Source organism: Balaenoptera acutorostrata, chromosome 6 (assembly GCF_949987535.1).
Source record: "Balaenoptera acutorostrata chromosome 6, mBalAcu1.1, whole genome shotgun sequence".
NCBI lineage: Eukaryota > Metazoa > Chordata > Mammalia > Artiodactyla > Balaenopteridae > Balaenoptera > Balaenoptera acutorostrata.
This window is the reverse complement of record NC_080069.1, coordinates 124,117,675-124,140,465: the sequence shown is the minus strand read 5'-3', so window position 1 is coordinate 124,140,465 and position 22,791 is coordinate 124,117,675. Positions and strand designations below refer to the sequence as shown.

Here is a 22,791-nt window from a genome sequence, read left to right as displayed (position 1 = left end):
AAGCAAATTTTGCCCAAATTTTAACATTTCATGGCTTCTTTTCAGACTCGTCATGGCCAGGTATTATAAACCCAAGGAAATAAAGATTCCTCTCTGTGAACCTCCCACAGTGCTCCCTGTGTCCATCCTAGTTTTTATCTTCTCCACCCCCTTTCACGTGCTGGGGCAACCAGACATTTCACTTTGGGGCAGAATGCCTCTTTTCCCCGCGATAAGGAAACACACCCTTCCGTGTGCTTGGATGTGAGCCGCGCTGCTAGTAGCCCCGTTTTATTAGTTGCGCCTTTTAACTCCCGTAACTAACTTCTCCCTGATCAAGAGGGCTGCAGGTGATAGGAGGGACATGATAGGGACCTGCTTGTCTTATGTAAACGTCTTAGCACATCAGGCAAACCCAGAGCACACCTGTCAGCACCCCCCCAACACACACACGTGCCTCTCACACCTTGTTAAAGTGGCCGGGAACGTGGACATGGAATCTGGTGAACATGCATTAAGAAGCAGAGTGTGTGTGTTAAAGCTCGGCTTACTGACCAGTGTTTGGATCCTATACTTAGAAATTATCCATCTATCTAAACATTAGTAGTTAATTAAATTTAATAGTAGTATAGGGTGTTAAAGTGAATGAGGATTTTGGGAATTTTAGGTTGATACACCACACAGTTGCTTTTTTTTTTTTTAACTTTGTATTTTGAGATAATTGTAGATTCACGTGCTGCTGTGAATAGTACAGAATGGATGGATAAACAGAAGTGGTCCATCCCTATGATGGAGTATTGTTTGACCATAGAAAGAAGTGAAGTACCCTTGAAATGGGTGAATTTTATAGTGTATGAGTTATATCTTATTACAGCTGGTATTAAGAAAGATAACACTGAGAGACGCAGTGTACCCTTTGCAGGAACCCCCTGAGGCTGCCCTTTCGTAGCCCCCCACCACCTCCCTCACGCCCCTTTTACCCTCTGACAGTCATTAACTGCCCAGGTCTCTGTTTCTGTAAGCGGTCCTTCTCCCCTACGCTTGCCAGCATGTGGTGTGTTGCTGTTTTTCGTTTCAGCCATTCTGATAGGTCTGTAGTGCATCTGTTTGTAGTAATTTGCATTTCCTAGATGGCTAAAGGTGGTGGACATCTTTCATTTGCTAATTTGTCATCTCTGTGTCCTCTTTCATGAGCAGTTTCCATGACTTTAGTCAACTTCCTCTTTTTTTTCAACACGTGTATGTATATCATTTATTTTAAAAACTGGGTTCTGAGCATACATTTGGTTTTACAGTTTGGTGTCTTCACTTAACATACTGCAAATTTTTTCATGTTATCAATATTCTCCTGTGATTTTTCTTTAATTGAAGTATAGTTGATTTATGATGTTGTGTTAGTTTCTGGTGTACAGCAAAGTGATATATATATATATATATATATATATATATATATATATATATATATATAATTTTCCATTATGGCTTATTACAAGATACTATAATAATAGTCTTTTTCATATTCTTTATCATTATGGTTTATTACAAGATACTGAATATAGTTCCCTGTGCTATATAGTAGAATCTTGTTGTTTATCTATTTTATATATAGTAGTTTGTATCTGCTAATCCCGAACTCCTAATTTATCCCTCCCTACCCACTTTCTCCTTTGGTAACCATAAATTTGTTTTCTATGTCTGTGAGTCTGTTTCTGTTTTGTAAATAAGTTTATTTGTATCACATTTTAGATTCCACATATAAGTGATATCATATGGTATTTGTCTTTGTCTGACTTACTTCACTTAGTGTGATAATTTCTAGGTCCATCCATGTTGCTGCAAATGAAGAATTATTTCATTCTTTTTTTTGGCTGAGTAGTATTCCATTGTATATATATACCACATCTTCTTTATCCATTCATCTGTCGATGGACATTTAGGTTGCTTCCATGTCTTGGCTATTGTGAATAGTACTGCTATGAACATTGGGTGCATGTATCTTTTTGAACTATAGTTTTGTCTGGATATATGCCCAGGAGTGGGATAGCTGGATCATATGGCAACTCTATTTTTAGTTTTTTAAGAAACTTCCCTACTGTTTTCCACAGTGGTTGCACCAATTTATATTCCCACCAACAGGGTAGGAGGGTTCCCTTCTCTCCACACCCTCTCCAGCATTTATTATTTGTAGACTTTTTAATGATGGCCATTCTGACCAGTGTGAGGTGATACCTCATGGTAGTTTTGATTTGCATTGCTCTCATAATTAGTGATGTTGAGCCTCTTTTCATGTGCCTGTTGACCATCTGTGTATCTTCTTTGGAGAAATGTCTATGTAGGTCTTCTGCCTTCTTTTTGATTGTTTTTTGTTTGTTTTTTTGTTATTGAGTTATATGAGCTGATTGTGTATTTTGGAAATTAATCCCCTGTAGGTCGCATTGTTTGCACATATTTTCTCCCATTCTGTAGGTCGTCTTTTCATTTTTTTTAATGGTTTCCTTTGCTGTGCAAAAGCTTATAAATTTGATTAGGTCCCATTTGCTTATTTTTCCTTTTTTTGGGAGACTGACCTAAGAAAATATTGCTATGATTTATGTCAGAGAATGTTTTGCCTATGTCCTCTTTTAGGAGTTTTATGGTATCATGTCTTATATTTAAGTCTTTAAGCCATTTTGAGTTTTGTGTGTGTGTGTATGGTGTGAGGGAGTGTTCTAACTTCATTGATTTACATGCAGCTGTCCAGCTTTTCCAATGCCACTTGCTGAAGAGACTGTCTTTTCTCTAATGTATATTCTTGCCTCCTTTGTTGAAGATTAACTGACTGTAGGTGTATGGGTTTATTTTTGGGCTCTCTATTCTGTTCCATTGATCCATATGTCTGTTTTTTTGTGCCAGCACCTTACTGTAGCTTTGTAGTATTGTGTGCAGTCTGGGAGGGTTACACCTCCAGCTTTGTTCTTTTTCCTAAGGATTGTTTTGGCAATTCTGAGTCTTTTATGGTTCCATATAAACTTTAGGATTATTTGTTCTAGTTCTGTGAAAAATGTCATGTTATGGGTAATTTGTTAGGGATTGCATTGAATCTGTGTATTGCTTTGGGTAGTAAGGCCATTTTAACAATATTAATTCTTCCAATCCAAGAGCATGGGTTATCTTTCCATTTCTTTGAATCATCTTCAGTTTCCTTTGTCAGTGTTTTATAGTTCTCAGCATATAAACCTTTCAGGTTTATTCTTAAGTATATTATTTTTTTGATGTGATTTTCAAAGGGATTGTTTTTTTACTTTCCCTTTCTGATACTTCATTGTTACTGTAAAGAAATGCAACAGATTTTTGTATGTTAATCTTGTATCCTGCTACCTTGCTGAATTTGTTTATCAGTTCTAGTAGTTTTTGTGTGGAGTCTTTAGGGTTATCTATATATAGTATCATGTAATCTGCATACAGTTTTACCTCTTTCCTTCCAATTTGGATGCCTTTCATTTCTTTTTCTTGTCTGATTGCTGTGGCTAGGACTTCCAATACTATGTTGAATAGAATTGGTGAGAGTGGGCATCCTTGTCTTGTTCCAGATTCTTTTTTTTTTTTTTTTTTAAACATTATTGCATTGGGGGGGTTCCAAGCAGAGGTTTTAAATTTGGATAAAGTAGTCAAGTTTATCAGTTTATCCTTATGGAAGACTTCTTTGCATAGTCCTAGATCCCCAAAATATTCTCCTATGCTTTCTTCTAGTTTTAACTTTTTTTTTTTTAACTCTTTTTAAATTTATTTATTTATTTATTTATGGCTGTGTTGGGTCTTCGTTTCTGTACGAGGGCTTTCTCTAGTTGTGGCAAGCGGGGGCCACTCTTCATCACGGTGCGTGGGGCTCTCACTATTGCGGCTTCTCTTGTTGCGGAGCACAGGCTCCAGATGCGCAGGCTCAGTAGTTGTGGCTCACGGGCCCAGTTGCTCCGTGGCATGTGGGATCTTCCCAGACCAGGGCTCGAACCCGTGTCCCCTGCATTGGCAGGCAGATTCTCAACCACTACGCCACCAGGGAAGCCCCTAGTTTAAACTTATACATTTAGGTTCTGATCCATTCTGGGTTAATTTTTGTATCAGCATGAGGTTTAGCTTGAGGGTCACTTTTTTTGCCTCTGGATGTGCCGTTGCTCCACCACCACTTGCTGAAAAGGCAATCCTCCACTGATGGCTCTGCATCTTTGTAAAACATCAGTTAGGCATATTTGTGGGTCTGTTTTAGGGTTATCTATTCTGTTCATTAGCCTGTCTGTCTATCCCTATACAGTCTTTTTTTTTTTTTTAATTACCATTTCTTCCTTATTTATTTATTTATTTATTTATTTATTTTTTATAAGCTTTTTTTTTTTTTTTTTTTAATAGCTACTTTATTTATTTATTTATTTATTTTTGGCTGTGTTGGGTCTTCGGTTCGTGCGAGGGCTTTCTCTGGTTACGGCAAGTGGGGGCCGCTCTTCATCGCGGTGCGGGGACCGCTCTTCATCGCGGTGCGCGGGCCTTTCACTATCGCGGCCCCTCCCGTTGCGGGGCACAGGCTCCAGACGCGCAGGCTCAGTAGTTGTGGCTCACGGGCCCAGCTGCTCCGTGGCATGTGGGATCTTCCCAGACCAGGGCTCGAACCCGTGTCCCCTGCATTAGCAGGCAGATTCTCAACCACTGCGCCACCAGGGAAGCCCCCTTATTTATTTATTTATGGCTGTGTTGGGTCTTCGTTGCTGTGCACAGGCTTTCTCTAGTTGCGGCAAGTGGGGGCTACTCTTTGTTGCAGTGCGTGGGCTTCTCATTGCGGTGGCTTCTCTTGTTGTGGAGCCCAGGCTCTAGGTGCACGGGCTTCAGTAGTTGTGGCTCGCGGGCTCAGTCGTTGTGGCTCTCAGGCTCTAGAGCATAGGCTCAGTAGTTGTGGCACATGGGCTTAGCTGCTCCACGGCATGTGGGATCTTCCCGGACCAGGGCTCAAACCCGTGTCCCCTGCATTGGCAGGCAGATTCTTAACCACTGCCCCACCAGGGAAGTCCCCCCCTACAGTCTTGATTACTGTAACTATATAATAAGTCTTGAAATCAGGTAGATTGATTCTTCCCATGTAATTCTTCTCCAAAATGGTCTTAATTATTCTAGTTTTGTTGCCCTTCTGTATAAATTTTAGAATAATCTTGTCTGTGGTTACAAAAAAATCTTGCTGGAATTTTGAAAGGAATTGTGTTAAACCTATATATCAATTTGGGGAGAATTGACATCTTTACTTTGTTGAGTCTTTCAATCCATGAACATGGTATGTCTCTCCATTTAGTTAGACCTAGATTTCTTTCAATAGTAATTTGTAGTTTTCAGCATGTAAGTCCTGTACGTGTCTTGTTAGATTTACATGTAGGTATATTTTTTTTGAGTGATTATAGATGGTATTGTATTCTTAATTTTAGTAATTGCTAGTTCATAGAAATACAGTTTATCTTATATCCTGTGACGTTGTCTACGAAGACAACCCTGTCATCTGCAAACGGGGACAGCTTTATTTCTTCTTCCAATCTGTGTGCATTTTCTTGCCTCATTACACTGTGTTGAGTACGAGTGGTGAGCAGACATCCTTGCTGTGTTCCCCATCTTGAGGAGAAAGCGTTAACTGTAAGATTTTTGTAGATGCTCTATATCAAGTTGAGGAAATTCTCTGAGAGTTTTTATCATGGATGGATGTTGAATATTGTCAAATCCTTCTTATGCGTTGAATGATATTTTCATGTGGTTTCACTGATTTTCAGATATTGTACCAGCTTGCATCCCTGGAATAAATCCCACTTGGTCATGGTATATAATTCCTTTTAAATGTTGTTAAAGGGCTTCCCTGGTGGCGCAGTGGTTGAGAATCTGCCTGCCAATGCAGGGGACACGGGTTCGAGCCCTGGTCTGGGAAGATCCCACATGCCGCGGAGCGGCTGGGCCCATGAGCCACAATTACTGAGCCTGCGCGTCTGGAGCCTGTGCTCCGCAACAAGAGAGGCCGCGATAGTGAGAGGCCCGCGCACCGTGATGAAGAGTGGCCCCCGCTTGCCACAACTAGAGAAAGCCCTCGCACAGAAACGAAGACCCAACACAGCCATTAATAAAATAAATAAAATAAACACAGAATAATCATTAAAAAAAAAAAAAGAAACAGATATTTAAAAAAAAAAAAAAAAAAAAGAAATGTTGTTAAAATATGTTTGTTAATATTTTGCTGAGGAATTTTGCATCTATATCATGAAGGGCCCTGGTAGTTTTCTTTCTTTGTATCATCTTTGGTTTTGGTATTGGGATAAATCATAAAATGAATTGGAAAGTGTTCCTTTCTCATCTATTTTCTGGAAAAGATTGTATATATGTGGTGCTAATTCTCCTTTAAATGTTTGGTAGCGTTCTCCAGGGAAACCATCTGTGCTTAGAGATTTCTTTTTTGAGAATTTTGAAATTAAAAATTCAATTTTTAAAATAGTTATAAGACTATTTGAATGCTCTGTTCATTGTGGTAGTCCCCCCCCACCCCGCCCCCGCCTTAGGAATTGGTTCATTTAATTTAGATTGTCAAGTTTATGTGTTAAAGTTGTCCCTATCATTGCCTTATTATTCTTTTGACATCTGCAGGGTCTGTAGTGATACCCCCAATACCTTTCTGATATTGGTAATTAATTTGTCTTTTCTCTCTTTTTTCTTTGTCAGTCTTGCTAGAGGCTTGTCAATTTGATTGATCTCAGAGAACCAGCTCTTCATTTCATTGATTTTCCCCTGTATTGATTTTCTGTTTTCAGTCTTACTGATTTCTGCTCTTACTATTTTTCTTCCTTCAGCTCGTTTGGGTTTATTTTGTTCTTTTTCTTGGTTCTTGAGATGAGAGCTTAGGTTATTGATCTGAAACTTTTCCTTCTTTCTAGTACATGTACTTAGTGCTGTAAATTCTCCTCACAGCTCTTAAGTGGTGTCCCACAAGTTTTGATATATTGTATTTTCATTTTCTTTTAATCCGATTTCCTTGAGACTTCCTCTCTGACACATGGATGAGTTAGAGGAATGTTGCTTGTTTCCAAGTGTTTGGAGATTTCCCTGTTACTTTTCTGTTATTGATTTCCAGTTTGATCCCACTGTGGTTGGAGAACACATTCTGTATGATTTCAGTTCTTTTAAATTTCTTGAAGTTTGTTTCATGGCCCAGGATCTTGGTGTAGGTTTCATAGGCACTTGAAAAGAATGTGTATTTTGCTATTTTGTGGTGGGTGGTTCTGTAAATGTCAATTAGATCCTGTTAGTTGATGTTTAGCTCTCTGTATCTTTGTTGATTAACTTTCTAGTTCTTTCAGTTGTTCAAGAGAGGGTTTTGAAGTCCCCAACTCTCTTTTCTCTTTCTACTGGTTTGTGCTTCATATATTTTACTGTTCTGTTGTCTGGTATATACACAAGATTGCTATGTCTTCTTGGTGATTGACCCCTTGACCATTGTGAAATGTCCCTCTCTGTCTCTGATAATTTTCTTTGCTCTGAGATCTGCTTTATTTGATATTAATATAGAAACCCTTGTTTTCTTTTAAGTTTGTGTGATTTATCTTTTTCTATCCTTTTTTATTTTTTAATTTTTCAAAGTTTTATTAAGTATAGTTGATTTAAATCAAGTTAGTTTCAGGTGTACAGCAAAGTGTATAGTTAGTTTCAGGTGTACAGCAAAGTGTATAGTTAGTTTCAGGTGTACAGCAAAGTGATTCAGCCATATATATATGTATATATGTATTTTTTTAACTTGCCTTTATCATATTCAAAGTGAGTTTCTTGTTGACAGCATATAATTGAGTCTTTAAAAAAAATCTATTCTGCCAACTCTGTCTTTTAATTGGTCCATTTAGGCCATTTACATTTAATGGAATTATTGATATGTAAGGGCTTAAATCTGCCATTTTATTTTTTGATTCTGTTTTTTCTTCTTGATTGTTTGTTTCTCTGTTTTTTTCCCCTTGCCTTCCTGTGGGTCACTTGAACATTTTAAAAAAATTTATTTTGATGTATCTGTGTTTTTTGTTTTTTCTTTTAAGAAGGGTACAAGTCCTCCTTTTTAAAAAAAATTTATTTTATTTATTTTTGGCTGCATTGGGTCTTAATTGCAGCACGTGGGCTTCCTCTAGTTGCGGCAAGCAGGGGCTGCTCTTCGTTGTGGTGCGCAGGCTTCTCATTGCTCTGGCTTCTCTTGCTGCGGAGCATGGGCTCTAGACGTGCAGGCTTCAGTAGTTGTGGCTTGTGGGCTGTAGAGCGCAGGCTCAGTAGTTGTGGCACACAGGTTTAGTTCCTCTGCGGCATGTGGGATCTTCCCGGACCAGGGCTCGAACCTGTGTCCCCTGCATTGGCAGGCAGATTCTTAACCACTGCGCCACCAGGGAAGCCCTGTGTCTGTGTTTTTTATTTTGTTATTATTATTTTTAAACATCTTTATTGGAGTATAATTGCTTTACAATAGTGTGTTAGTTTCTGCTTTATATCAAAGTGAGTCAGCTATACATATACATATATTCTTATATCTCCTCTCTCTTGCGTCTCCTTCCCACCCTCCCTATCCCACCCCTCTAGGTGGTCATAAAGCACAAGTGTGTTTTTTAAAAGTAACAGCTCTATTGAGATATAATTCCATACCATATAATTTACCCATACAGTGTACAAGTCAGTAGTTTTTAGTCTATTCAGAGTTGTGTAACCATCACCACAATCAGTTTTAGAACATTTTCATCACTCTGAAAGAAACCCCCTGTCTTTCGTCAGTCACTCTCATTTCCTCCATCCCTCCCTAACTTCACTATTCCTAGTTTTAGGCAATCACTGGTCTACTTTATGTCTCTGTAAACTGTTCTGGACATTTCATATAAATCGAATCATACAACATGTAGCCTTTTGTGTCTAGCTTTTTTCAGTTAGCATCATATTTTTGAGGTTCACCCATGTTGTAGCATGACAGTACTTCATTCTTTTTCAGGGCTAAACAATATTTCATTGTATGGATAGACCACATTTTGTTTATCCATTCTTCCATTGATGGACATTTGGGTTGTTTCCACTTTTTGGCTATTATGGGTAATGGTGCTATGAGCATTCAGGCACAAGTTTTTGCGTGAGTATACGTATTCACTTCTCCTGGGTAGATACCTAGGAGTGGAATTGCTGGGTCATGTAGTAACTCTGTGTTTAACCGTTTGAAGAGCTGGCAGACTGTTTTCCAAAAACGGCTACACCATTTTACAATCCCACCAGATCTTCACCTGCATTTTTAATGTGATTTTTATTATAGCCATTCTAGTGAGTGTGAAATGCTATTTCATTGTGGTTTTAATTTGCATTTCCCTAATGGTTAACGATGTTCAGTATCTTTTCATATGCATATTGGACGTTTATGTATTTTCTTTGGAGAAATGTCTCTTTACATGCTTTACCCATTTTAAAATTGGGTTATTTGTCTTACTGTTGAGGTGTCAGAGTTTTTTTTATATATTCTACGTACAAGTCTCTGATCAGAAATATGATTTACAGATATTCCTTCCCATTTTTTGTTTTTTCACTTTCTTTGTGGTATTCTTTGAACCACAAAAGTGTTTAATTTTTGTGAATTCTAATTTATCTTTTTTTTTTTTCTTGTGCTTTTGGTGTTTAAGAATCTACTGCCTAGTCTAAGGTCACAAAGATTTAGTGTTTTACAGTTTTAGCTCTTAACATTAAGGTCTTTGATTCACTTTAAGTTCTGTGTATGGTGTGAGGTAAGGGTCCAACTTCATTCTTTAACATGTGAATATCCAGTTGTCCCAGCACCATATGTTGAAACACAGTTTTTCCCCCACTGGATGGTCTTGGCACCCTTGTTGGCCATAGACACATGGATTTATGTCTAGACTCTCAATTCTGTTTCATTGATCTGTATGTCTATCCTCATACCAATACCACACTCTCTTGATTACTGTAGCTTTGTAGTAAGTTTTGAAATTGGGAGGTACTAGTGTTCTTTGTTCTTCCTTTTCAGTATTGTTTTGGCTATTCTGGGTCCCTTGCATTTCCATATGAATTTTAGAACTGGCTTGTCAATTTCTACAAAGATGTCAGCTGGGATTTTGATTAGGTTTGCATTTGCTCTGTAGATCAATTTGGGGAGTAGTCCCATCTTAGCAATATTAGATCTAATCCATGAACATGGATACCTTTCTATTTATTTAGATCTTTAGTTTCTTTCAACAAAGTTTTATAGTTTTCAAAGTATAAGTTTTACACTACTTTTGTTAAATTTTTTCTTAGGTATTGTGTGCTTTTTGTTGTCATTATAAATGGAATTTCTTACTGAATTTCATTTTCAGATTGTTCATCGTAAGTGTATAGAAATACATTTGATTTTTGTCTATTGATCTTATATCCTGCAACCTTGCTGAACTTGTTTCTTAGTTTTTTTTTTTTTTTTTTTTTGGCTGTGTTGGGTCTTCGGTTCGTGCGAGGGCCCTCTCCAGTTGCGGCAAGCGGGGGCCACTCTTCCAGTTGCGGCAAGCGGGGGCCACTCTTCATCGCGGTGCGGGGACCGCTCTTCATCGCGGTGCGCGGGCCTTTCTCTATCGCGGCCCCTCCCGTTGCGGGGCACAGGCTCCAGACGCGCAGGCTCAGCAATTGTGGCTCACGGGCCCAGCTGCTCCGCAGCATGTGGGATCTTCCCAGACCAGGGCTCGAACCCGCGTCCCCTGCATTAGCAGGCAGATTCTCAACCACTGCGCCACCAGGGAAGCCCTTGTTTCTTAGTTTTAATAGTCTTTTGGTTGATTCCTTAGAACTTTCTTTGTACAAGATCATGTCATCTGTGAATAGAGATAGTTTTTCTTTTTCTTTTCCAACTATATGTCTTTTATTTTATTGTCTTGCCTAATTTCCCTCACTCAAATGTAGAACTTGTACAATGTTGACCTCCTTGCCTTGTCCTTGAGGTTAGTGGGACAGCATCCAGTCTTTCACCATGGGCTATGATGTTACTTGTGGGTTTTCCACACATGTCCTTTATCAGATTGAGGAAGTTCCCCCTATTCCTAGCTGGTTGAGTATTTTTTAGGTGCTGAGTGTTTTTATGTGTTATTTATGTGCTGTGCGTTTTTAGATGACAGATGTTAGAATCATCTGACAGAGGTTTTTTTTGTCTTGTTTTGTTTGTATTGTTTATCTGACAGAGGTTTTCAAGCAACACTGCAGTATTCCAGTATTACATAGTCACAATTAATTTTGATATCAGCTTGTCAGAATTCTTCAATATAGTTGACTTTATAATTTTATAGTTTCCATGATCTTGAACATCATGTAAAAGAGATGCCAGCTTCTCTGGTTGAAACAGTATATGGAGTTTAGGAAATTCAGATTAACTCCTTTCCTCATGAGAAAACACATCTAGATCTTGAAAATAAAGTATGCGCTGGATTTACAAATCAGGGAAAAGACATTGTGTTGTCTTTTTAACCCATTATCAAAGCAGTCTGATTTGCCCAGGATTCCCCTTGATTGCAGGAATTTGGGGTATTACATGGAAGTGCTTTTTGGTCTAGTGGTTTCTCTGAAAAGGGTCCCCTCCCCTTTACATGCTAGCCCATTTAAAATATTAGAAGTTACGTTTATGTTCTGGGAATTCGGAAAATATTAGCTTATAAAACTGCTCGTCTATTAGCCCGTGAGGACACAGCTCTTAAGAGTCTGTAATTCATGGATACCCTTCAGAGGGAGGAAAAAATTCCACCCTCAGTGTGAAGGTAGGGCTTCCTTCGAGTCTAGACACAGGGAATCCTCCGCTTCAGCCATGGGTCAGAAATAAACATGGAAAATGTCTTTTCTCCATGTCTCCGAGAGATGTTTTCCTTTGCAGGGGACATGAGCTATTTCGTTGATGGACAAATAGACAAATAGATGACCGGTGGGGACAGACAGGACCCCGTAATCCTCCCTACAGAGTCTCCCCATGGTCAGAGCCAGCCCCCCCTCACTGCCGCCCCCTTGGGGTGCTCTGGACAGCGTGGCTGAGACCAGCCTAGCGGTCCCGGTAACTGCTCATCCCTGGTCCTCACCGCAGAAAAGGGACATGGCCCGAACCACACGTTAGGATACAGGTGGAGTGACGGACTTTGCCACCAACCAGCTCGGACTGCTCCTGCAGGCGAGTCCACCTGCCTACCTGTCAGGTGTAGTTGTTTAAAGGTTGTAAACAGGACCCTCGTACAGATATAGAGAGAGTACATGTCAGGGCTGTGTCTACGTCGACGTGAAGGAGCCGGCAGGGTGGGCCCCCCGGGGAGGGGGAGGGATGTCCTGGACCTGCCAGGCCCGACCCTAAACTGGCTAATGTCCTGCAGGGCAGAATCCGTAGAGATATCTATGGGTTCTGTGTATGGTGTGAGGTAAGGGTCCAACTTCATTCTTTAACATGTGAATATCCAGTTGTCCCAGCACCGTATGTTGAAACACAGTTTCAACATACTTTGATATCTCTCTCTACCTGGAGAGATATCTTTGCATCTTTCCTGGACAAAAAAACTGAATGAGTGTGCACGTCACCGGACGGAGCCTGGGAGGAGCACGGGCAGAAGGGTGGTCCTCGTCCTCGGATCATCCCCTGGGCAGCCCCTGTGATGGTGAAGGGTCGAGCAGTCGATAGTTTGCTTAATTTCCAAGTTTTTAATAATCTGTGACCCGTCGCCCACCCACCTGGAACTGATGTTCGCCTGTCCCGTGAGCTTGCCCCCCACCCGGCTGCCTGCCCGTCATGGGGCAGGTAGAGCCTCTCCATCCGGCCTTTCCCGACCTGGTGGCGTCGGGGCCAGGGGCCGGGGTGGTCTTGCTGGAGCAGGTGCTGCAGGGGCTCTGCCCGTCTCTCTGCCCCCAGCCTCTCCTGCAGGCTGGGCTCCCAGGTGACGCCTCCACGGCCAGGTCCCCGTGAGGACCAGCCTCGTGCTCTGTAGAGCGGGGGAAGCATCTGAGTGAGGCGCGTTCCCAGTACTCAGCGGTGTCGGTCGCAGGGCCCTCACTGTGGTCCCAGTGGCTGGGGGGACCCGTGACCCACTTCAGCGTGCCTGGCGTATCGGGAGCACCTCCCACCCCACCAGGCAGCAGGAGACCACCCAGCGTCTGGCGGGATATGAGTGTGTGGCTGCGGCTTCCTGCACCTCCAGGGCAGTCAGGGGAGCAGGTCTGGGGCAGAGCTGACCCACCTGGCATTGCTTCCTCTTCCCGAGCCCCCCAGGGGAGGGTCTGTTCCATCCTAGAATGTGGTGGGACCGGTGGGCCTTGTCCCCACCCAGTGACAGCTCAGGATGAACCGTGTGACCTCCGGCCAAGGGATCAGGGACATCTCTCTCTCTCTCTCTTTCTCTCACACACACACAGATGCACACACGCACCTCTCCATCCCGGGCTCCCCTTCCACCTGTGCACACCCCCCGACACCCACAGCCTCTCGGGGCGCCCGGTGTGTCTGGGGCTGGCGGGCTTCAGGATGCAGAGGGGGAGGTTCTGGTGAAGGCGGCTGGATAGCGGATACCTGGATACCTGGCAGGCGGAACGAGCAGGGGAGGGCTGGGGAGGACACGCCCGGGGCTCCTGAGGGTCTGCAGGGGCTTGGTGCCCACCCAGACGTGTCTTTGATGCTTTTTACCCAGGAGCGATCTGGCTGTTTGTCCTCTGTCCTGATCACATCTTTGAGGCCTTGGCGAGCTTGTGAGCCTACAGGACGGCCCTCGACCTTGGAGGCCAGGAGGCCTGGGCCTGACCCTGGGGGACCACACGTGAGGCCTTTCAACCTCTCACCTCAGCCAACCAGCTTGTCCTGGGGGGCCTGGCCCTTCCCGGGGTGCCCACGGAGCCCCCCCGTTCCCGGGCAAACCCAGTTGGCTGGTCCCCTCCCTGGGCCTCGGTTTCTGGAGATCTGGGTCTCCATGGCCCCCACCTCCTGGCTTGTCTTGGGAACCACGTGAAACTCGGGGGGAGGTGGGGAAGCGACAGAGCTGTGGCCGTGGCCAGGTGCTGGGAGGGAGGCCCCCGGTCCCCCGGTCCCCGCCTGGCGCCCCCCAGCCTGCCCCGCAGAGGAGCTGCCTCCACGGGAGGGGGAGAGGGGGGTCCTGCCCCCAGCCTGGACCCACCTCTAGGAAAGAGCACGCCACCCAACGTGCTGTCAGTAGCTGCCGGTGATCGGCATTCCCCGGCTGTAAAGTCGGGTGTTTGTATTTATGGTCTTTATTTTTCATATCGGTAACTGCCTTTTATGGCCCTGCTGTCGGCCTCAGCCTGCCCCCTGGACTTCCCTCCTCACCCAGGACGCGTCCGCGTCGCAGGGGTGCTTCGGGGAGATCTGGTTTTGTGGTTGAGATTCTCACGCTGCAGCACGAGAACAATTATGTGTAGCTTTTATTTGGCCCCCAGGATTCTTACTGCATTATCCATATTTCCTTTAATTTGTGGGATTTCTAGTAAATGGGCTTAAAAATAGGTCTGGGCGTGATGCCAGGCAGATGCGGGCAGCAGGCATCTCTGCGTCTCTCTGTAAAGGCAGAGTGGGGCAACCCCCGTGTCACTCGGGCCTGTGTCTCCTGCGGGTCCCTCTGGGGGCCCCGCCTCTGCACCCCAGGACAGGCAGAGGTGCACCAGGCCAGGGGCCCCGACTCCAGGCTGCGTTTGGGGGGGCCGGGGCCAGGGCTGGGCAGGGTGTGTGCTGAGCGCTGGTGCTCGGGGCTGCCCGGGAACGTGGGGGCCGGGGGTGCTGGGATCTGTTTGAAGGAACGGAGACAGACGTGTGCTCTGCTGCAGGCCGGGTCACCTGTTGTTGGCTCTGCACCTCCTGGGCAGTGGCTTTGCCCCCAGGTGCCCTCAGTGCCCCAGCTGCACCTCAGCCCCCAGGGACCCTGAGATCTGGTGTCAGTGCCGCCCACCAGGGCCCCGGATGCTCCTCTGGCGCCCACCCGTGGGGACTGGTGCTGTGTTGGGCTCTGAGTTGCCCGGAGCCTTCAGTTCTGAAGCCCCTACGCTGTGTCTCCCCGCAGACAGGGGGACTGGGCCCCGAGGGCAGAGCTGAGGCCCACGTGGGCCTCTCCTGCGCGTGCAGGGCTGGAGTCCCCTCGGGAGAAGGTGGGACAGGCTGGCCGGCCCCAGGGGAGGAGTGGCAGGGTCCCTGAGGTGCCGCGGGCGTATCCCCTGCCCCACGCTTGTCTCTTTCTTTAGGGCCGCGAGGGGTGAGGCTGGCTAGGGAGTGGCCTGGGGCACTGCCGCCCAGCGCCAGGGGGGGGGGTGGCCCTGGGCCAGTGCCCGCCAGCAGCCACCTTGGTGGGAGCGTGGAGGTGGGAGCTGGTGCGCCGTGACCCCGTCTCAGCCTGTTTCCCCCCCCCTCACCCCAGCAGCTGATTTAGTATTTCTGTGTCGGTCTGATTTACATTAGATTTTTAAGCATAATTAGAAATGCAGGGGAGCTTTGTGTCTTACCTCGACTATTTATGGCATGATATGCAGATGAGGAGAGCTATGAATATTAAAGATGGGAGTGCGTGCAGAGGTGCTGTCGTTAATGAGTTGGGTGACCGGCCGGGCCTGGCACGCACCCCCTCCACCTGCCGCCCGGGACCCCCGTCAGCCCTCGGAGGGGACAGCAAGGTGCTGTAAGGCCGAGGGGGGCGAGTCTGGCTCCAGGGGCCCAGCTGCCCAGGCCGGGCAGCCCCTGCTCTCAGTGCCAGCCCCCGAGTGCCCCCAGCCTGGGTGCGGGGGGGATACCCAGCTTCAGCCTACGAGGGAGGAGTAGGGTGCCGTCTGCAGGCGCGTATCTGGCTTTTTAAGTTACTAAACGATTCCCGAGGGGCACACTCTTCAAGCTTACGGTATTTAAGTTACAAATACGGGTGAGAGAGATTGTCGGCTCTGTTCAAAACACTGCTTAATTCTTCTCAAGCCTTCTGGAACCATTTGATGGCTAGTCCATGGACTTGGTGGGTGCAGGGTGGGCAGGTGGGCTCATGGGGGCCACTGCCCTCCCTCTGGGCCGGCCGCTGCTGTTTCTTTAGGTTCACGCCCTGTTTGTTTGGCTCCCGACCCCGTCTCCGCACGAAATATCTGAGCGGAGGGTCAGAGGCTGGCGTGTTGGGGGCAGGCAGTCATGTGGTAGGCGGTGGCATGTCGGAAGGAGCCCCAGCTGCATTGTCCCCCCCGCACATGGGATGAGCTGGGCCACCCAGACCCCTAGGCTGGACCCTCTTCAGAGCCCACCGCATGGGCCACGCGCTGTGTGACGCAGGGCCCGCTGTCCCATCTGGGAGGACGTCCACCCAGCCCCCGCCCAGCCCCCGTGGTCCTGCGGCCAGTGGGGCTGATAGGGCCTGGCTGTGGGTGCCGCACCCAGTGCCCTGGGCCCTCGGGGGGCTGAGGGTGCTGTCTGGAGGGCCAGCAGGGAACTTAGGTGTGTGCTTCGTCTCTGTGAGGACCAGCCCTGCATCTGTGGCTCTCTCCTTGGGGCTGCAGGGGACGGACTGATAAGCACATTTTTGAATTTGCAGATTCTGGCAGGCTGCCCTTCTCTGGTTGGAAAAAAAAAAGCTTCTAGGCAAACATTTGTTAGTGCAGTTAAAACCGGCTTTTATGCCTGATGCCGGTCCAGGCTGTGGTCTGGGTAGAGGCTGCCCAGGTGCCTGGCTGAACACAGGAGGCCTGTTGCCTCTGCCTGTCAGGCTGGGGCTCAGCGAGCTGCGAGGGGTGGGGTGTACTGGAGGTGTGGCCGCAGCCCGGGGCCCGAGTGGCCCTGAGGTTTCGAAGGCCTGTGCGCCCCCTGCCCTGGGCACAGGGGACTCCAGGACAGCCAGGTGCAGAGGCCGAGGTGGAGTTCTCATCTCTGCAGCAGAGTCCTGGAGGCCCGGGGCAAGTCCAGGCCTCAGCGTCCCACTGTCCGGCAGGGTCAGTCCCCACCCTCTTGATGACCTCGGTTGCCCGGGATCATGGGTGCTGAAAGCAGGCAGCTGGGCAGGGTGGTGACTGGCCGGGAAGCTCATCCTCTGGGTACCTCAGCCTCCTCGTCTGCACCCACCTGGAGGGGGTGGGGCTGGGAGGCGAGCACACAAGTCGGGACGGGCTCCGAGCAGCTGAGACCCTACCCTGGAGCCCTGGTTCCCTGCCCGGGGCCTTCCATTAGCAGCCTGGCCCCCTGACAGCCCAGCCCTGCTTTGTGGTGTATTAAAAGTTTCATGCAAACCTGAGGCTCAAGCAGGCCGGTGCCTCGCCCGGCTTCCAGGGGGCCTGGCACGCCGAGCCGGGCAGCCTTGCTTCAAACAGCCACCCGGACCTCCGAAGGGTCAGCCCCCAGGCCGCTTGCCCCTTGCCCCTCGGGGGAGCAGAGCTCACAGCCGAGCCAGAGCATCCACGGGGGGCTGCAGGTGGGGGTGCCAGAGAGCCTGGTAACGAGCCTGCGCCGCGATCGGAAAGCAAGGCCGTCGCTCTGATGGCTGCTGTCCGGAGTGACACCCCGCCCCGCCCACGCTCTCCTGACAGCCTCCGCGGGGCAGCCTGGGCGGTACTCCTGACGCCCCGACGCGCCCACGTGTGTTCACGCCGACTCAGTAACCTGCCCACCTCCCTGCAGGACACGGCCCTGGGGGATGTGGCCGCTGGGGCCTGGCCCCAACTCCGGAGTGCCCTGACTTTTAGGAGGTGGCCTTGCTGCCCGGCCGGCTTCTCCCGAGGTCCTGAGATGGCAGGGCTTGGCGGCCGGGCAGCGGGGCTGCCACGGGGATGGGCCCCCGGCTGGGGGTGAGAGGGGCTCCTTTTTCTGCTGCCAGAATGTTCCCTGGCACACCTGCCCCCTTCTTCCCCTGCGGTGGCTGTGTGTTTGCCGAGGTCCAGGCCGCTTATTAGATTGGTAAAATTAAATCCTGCAAAATAATTTAATTTAAATTAATTTGTCTCGCCTCCCTTTCCCTCTCTGGTGGTGCTCCTGCAGAAATTAGACGCTGCGTTCCTGCGCGGCGCCGTGCCCCTGCCGTAGCAGGCCTTTTAGGATCTGGGGTGGGGGGGGAGGCTGGGCTCTGACGCCCCCTGGTCCCCTGTGTGCGCGCGTGTCTGCCCCTCTTGGGGCTCATAGCCCCACATCCTTCTCTCGGCCACCTGTGGGTGCGCGGCCCGCCGGGGGCTGGGAGGCATTCTGGTGGACAACCCATAATCCCAGCTGTCCCCAAGGGAGGGTCCACAGAGAAGAGACCCCCCCCCCCACTTGTTCCTGGGGAGGTCTTAGAGTCTGTGTGGAACGGGCCTCCCCTGAGGCTGGCACAGATGCAGGGGCTGGACTTTGGCTTTGTTATGTCCCAAAGCGGGTTCCATTCTGAAGGGCGTTATGAGGGGGAGGGTTCCGTGGTGCAGTGGCTTTGAGGATGGCCAGGATGAACAAAGATAGGATCTCGGATGTTCCTCCCGGCTCTTCAGGACTTTCTGTGAGTGGACGGCACAGGAGTCTTGCTGTGGCGGGAAACAGAAGAGGTGGTGCTGCTTGGGTAGCAGGGGGTGGGGAAACAGAGGCACAGAAGGGGAAGGAGGTCGTGTAGGGCTGGGCAGGGGAGGCCAGCTCAGGCCCCTGGCCCCTCTCCTCTCCTGCCACTGCCCACGGATCGGCCCTCGGCACGTCCTGCTTTCACAGCCCTGGGTGTGTAAGCCAAGCCTTTATTTTATTCTTTTCTCCTAAAGTTCAGCTTTGTTCTCGCTCCGGCCGAGGCTTCTAAGAAAGCAACCTGAAACCAGCTCGTGCCGGGCTGTCCTGGGCTGGCTGTGGGGTGGCGGCCTCACCCACACAGGTGGCTTGAGGACACGGCAACAACAGGGCTGGTTGTCCCCATCCCCGGGGCCAGACGGCCCCGTCACCTTCCAGGGGGAGGATGGTCCCCTCTCTGGGTGAACGGTCTGGCCGCAGCCCCGGGGGGCAGGCCCATGAAGCACGGACGGGGCCTAGGCGGGCGCCGGTCTCTAGCCGTGTGCCAGTCTCTAGCCGAGCGCTTTCCTAATAACATCGTCTGCCTCGACCCTGTGGTCACCATCGGAGGGTGAACGTGACCCCCCTCCCAGGCGGGCATCCCAGACGTGGAGTCCTCTGCTGGAGGCCATAGGACCTGCATTTGAGGTGGCTGGCACTGGGCCTGGCGTGGGGGGTGGTACCCGGCGGAACCCAGGAGCCGCTCTTGGAAGGGTCGGCTCCGCAGACCTCGCTGTGCCCTGCTCTCAGTTCAGAACCTGGTTGCTCCCTGCCCAGCCTTGGCCAGTAGGGACCCTCTGGGGGCCAGTGCACTCTGCGCCTTTGCCGCTTCCGCCCACCCCAGCCAGGCTTGGTCACCCGCTCCCCTCTCACGGCCCGAGAGCCCCCATCTGGCTCAGGAGGCCCCACTTCACTCTCTGGGAGGCTCCCGGTGGTGGGTGAAGGGACCCTCCCCACTGTGCTGTGTGTCCCTGGGCCGCACAGCTCCTCTCTTGCGGCCCTCCCTGGCTGTGCCCAGCATTGGGTGAAACGCCCATCAGGCATCGGACAGACTTTTCCAGCCTCGGCAAGCTCCCGTGTGGCACCTGGGGGACTTCCCTGCAGAGCTGGCAATGAAGCAGGGGCCTGACGGTGGCAGCTCTTCTCCACCCAGGGAGGGCCTGGGTGCAGCACAGCGGAAGGGAGAGCTCGTGTAGGGCAGTGGAAGGCTGGGTGTCCTGCACCCAGGCCAGGGTTGGCCCCTGCCCTTCCCTACCCATCACGGGCCCCACTGTCCTTGGGCCTCTGAGTGTCCCTCTGTTTCTCCACATTGGCTCCATGTGTGCGCGGTCTGCCCCCCTTTGTGGCTGGACAGGCACACGAGGCTGTGCCTGCATCCCCCCCCCCGCCCCCCAAGGCCCCAGTCGCTCATCGTGGGGCTAGTGGGCTTCTCCGGGGCCCCAGGAAAGGGGGACCACCAGGATGGCACAGCCCAGTCTGGGGGGCCTGGCAAGGCTACCCAGTGGGGGTGAGGGGAGGTGTGCAGACCCGGGCGTCCATGTGGACCCGAGAGTGCAGTGCGTTAAGGGCCCTCGGTCCGTCACCTGGTGGCCGAGGCCAAGCCAGGACGTGAAACCTGGCTGGTGCTGAGATGGTGGCCGCCCCACGTAGGCCTCGAGCAGGAGGAGGCCCAGCCAAGCCCCGCTCTCTCTCCCCGCACAGCCCCCGGGTCCCCAGAGCACCGCGCGGGGACCATTTCTGTTAACGCTGCACATGCGGGCCTGTACTGCCATCACCCCTCGAGTTGTCAGCAGCCCCATGCAGGAGGCATCAAGCCGCCTCTGCTGGCCGCTGCTCGCTGGGCGGCTTCCCTACACCTGGACTTCTTCCCTCTCTCCATTCAGCGGCTTTTTATCTGGTCTCGGAAGCTGAGCCCACGGTGTGTGAATGGGGAGGCGCCAGATGGCTCTTTCTTTCTCTCCGGATGCCTCGGAAGGGACGGTGGGAGGGGTGCTGCCTGTCGCCCCCCCCCCCCCGCCTTGCCCCAACATCACCTGATGGTGGCGATGCTGGGCGCTGCAGGAGACAGACCTCCCCTGGCCCTCTCCGCTGTCAACCTGCCCCTTCTCGCAGGCTGCCACAGTTGGTGGCAAGCAGGGAAACTGAGGCTGGGCAGGCCAGTGGTTTGCCCCAGGGCCCACGCGGTCCAGCAGGTGGGGGCTTGAGCCTGGAACAAGGTGCTATCCTCTGCAGCAAAACAGGCAGTGCACACAGCACGGCCGCCCCCGCCCAGGAGGGGCTCAGTAGACGGCGGACGCTGTGGGCCCCGCACCGCTGGCCCGGCCACGCGGGTAACCTGGGGGCAGTGCCTTTGCTGCCACCTCTCCGGGGCAGGTCCTTCGGGGACTAGGGCAGGTCCTTCGGGGGCTCCTGGCTGATGGCCACCACGGGCTTGGCCCCCGGTTGTAATCACAAAGTTGTACTTCTTTAAGAGAGCTGCCCGGCTGGGGAGTTGGGGGACAGGGTGATTCCCTGGGGTTTTGGGGCCAGACTAGCTGGGCCTGCTGCTGTGGGACCCCAAGAACGGGGGAAGGCGGGCACTGGGGCCTGCAGGGCGCTGGGGGAAGCGGGGCTGGGTCTCTTCCTCCCTGGCCCCTTGCTCTCACCTCTTTCTGCCTCATTTTCTCATCTCCCTTCTTTTCCTCCCCTGCTCACCCAGCTTCTGCCCTGTCTGCCCCGACCCCCTGGCCTCCCTTCCCCCCTGGCCGGCCCCCACCCGGCACCCCGCCGCCTGCCCTGCAGGAGGTAGGCTGCTCTGCCAGCCCTGCAGACTGTTTGGCATAGTTTAAATGCTTTGACACTCGGGCTGTACAGGATGGCAGGGTGGCAGTTCACTGGGTAATTCGTATGCGAAACTGCACTATAAATTTCCAGGCTGTCTCAGTTGCCGTGGCACCACGAAGCGTCTCTCCACGTACCGTACAGTATTTCTGCCATCTTTGTTTGCATTGCAGTGAGTCATCAAAAGTCTGTCTTGTACCAACACCCGGAGCCCTGCATTCCTCTGGCACCAACACTCCACTGTTTTTAAAGCCGGGGCTGGGAGCTGGCATTTACTTCGGCTCCCAAATCAAAGGCGGCTATTCATTCCCGAGAGCTGCCTGAATGTCCGTCTGCATCCGGCCTCTTCATTTAGATGCTGTGCGCTGCCCCGGAGAGCCGGGCTGGGTGCAGCTGAGCCGAGGCCCAGCCCAGCCGAGACTCTCTGTCCCCCTCCTCCCCCCCATCCTCCTCCTCCCCCTCCTCCTCCTCCTCCCCCTCCCCCCACAGCTCCTCTCGCCCTCCCCACCCCAAGGGCTCCCGCTCCGTTTGCTGCATTCCCGGAGCAGCTGGCGGCTGCGGGCGGCCGGCGTGCGGGCGAGCCTGCCCCTGCCAGGCTGAGCGGGCAGTGCCGGGGCCACGGCGGCAGCGGCCAAAGGTAGGTCTCCCCTGCCGCCGGTGCCACCCGCCAGGCCGGCAACTTCTCCGCAGCGGGGGCACTGCGGGCCCTCCCCCCGAGCGGCCGCCCACCTGCTCAACTCCTGTCGGCGGCCGGGCCGGCGCTCCGCCCTCCTTCCGCCGGCCGCCCGGCGCCTCTGTGGCCGCCCGCACTTTCCTCCCGCGGGACCGAGCGGCCCTTTGTACGGGCGCCGACTGCGCAGAGTTGGGCCGGCGCCTTCTCCGGCCCGTCCGTCCCGGCCCCGCTTCTCTGAGTCGGACACCAGATCCACAGCCCGGGAGCCCCATCCCCAGACCCTGCGGGCCGGCGGCATCCGACAACGGCCAATCCCTTGCTCGGCTCTCCCCTGTCTCCCCACGACCCCTTTAGTCACCTGGGCTGGGAGCGAGCCAGCAGGGATCGGCTGGCGTCGGGAGCTGGGGGGCCGGGAGGGCGCGCAGGTGGGGCTGCGACAGGCTCCCAACTCCTGGGCTGGCAGCCGGGTCCCCGAGGCAGCTCGGGCTGGGGGAGCCGGGCGCGGCTCGGAGCCCCTCTGGCCCGAGGTCTCCTTTGCCTGGAGGGCAAGCAGAGGTGGCGGAGAGGCTGAGTTCTCCCAGCGTCCGCTCACTTCCCTGCGCAACCGCTCCTGCCCGCCTCTCCCGAGGGCCGAGGGGGCGGCTTCTCAGCCGGCGGGGCAGAATGCCCCCCCTGGCGGGCCCTCCGCACGGCTGCTCTAGGGAAAAGGGGAAAAGCAAACCGAAACCAAAGCCTCCGAGAAACCGCCCCCCACGAGACCCCCGCCACACACACCGCGGTGCCCTGCCCCTCGCTCTGGGTTCGGGCCCCTCCC

The 22,791-nt window shown here is 51.2% G+C and overlaps 2 protein-coding genes across 5 annotated transcripts in view; one reads left to right on the top strand and one right to left on the bottom strand.

Annotated features, from left to right (window-relative positions):
- Positions 1-22,791, top strand: part of NACC2 (NACC family member 2) — a 95,001-nt gene that overhangs the window by 37,263 nt on the left and 34,947 nt on the right. The window contains exon 1 of one of the 4 annotated variants that reach the window (XM_057548365.1): positions 21,799-21,941. The exons of 2 other annotated variants lie outside the window; for them this stretch is intronic. The gene's annotated coding sequence lies outside the window, so the exon portion shown is untranslated. Of the gene's footprint in view, positions 1-21,798; positions 21,942-22,232; positions 22,403-22,791 lie in introns of those variants that run through there. One more of the 4 variants, XM_057548363.1, reaches the window with a different exon arrangement.
- The window catches only part of LOC130708505 (collagen alpha-1(I) chain-like), a 47,283-nt gene that overhangs the window by 23,894 nt on the left and 598 nt on the right, over positions 1-22,791 (bottom strand). The window contains exon 3 of the mRNA XM_057549186.1: positions 21,813-22,515. Coding sequence (XP_057405169.1) covers positions 21,813-22,515 — 703 coding nt within the window. The remainder of the gene's footprint in view (positions 1-21,812; positions 22,516-22,791) is intronic.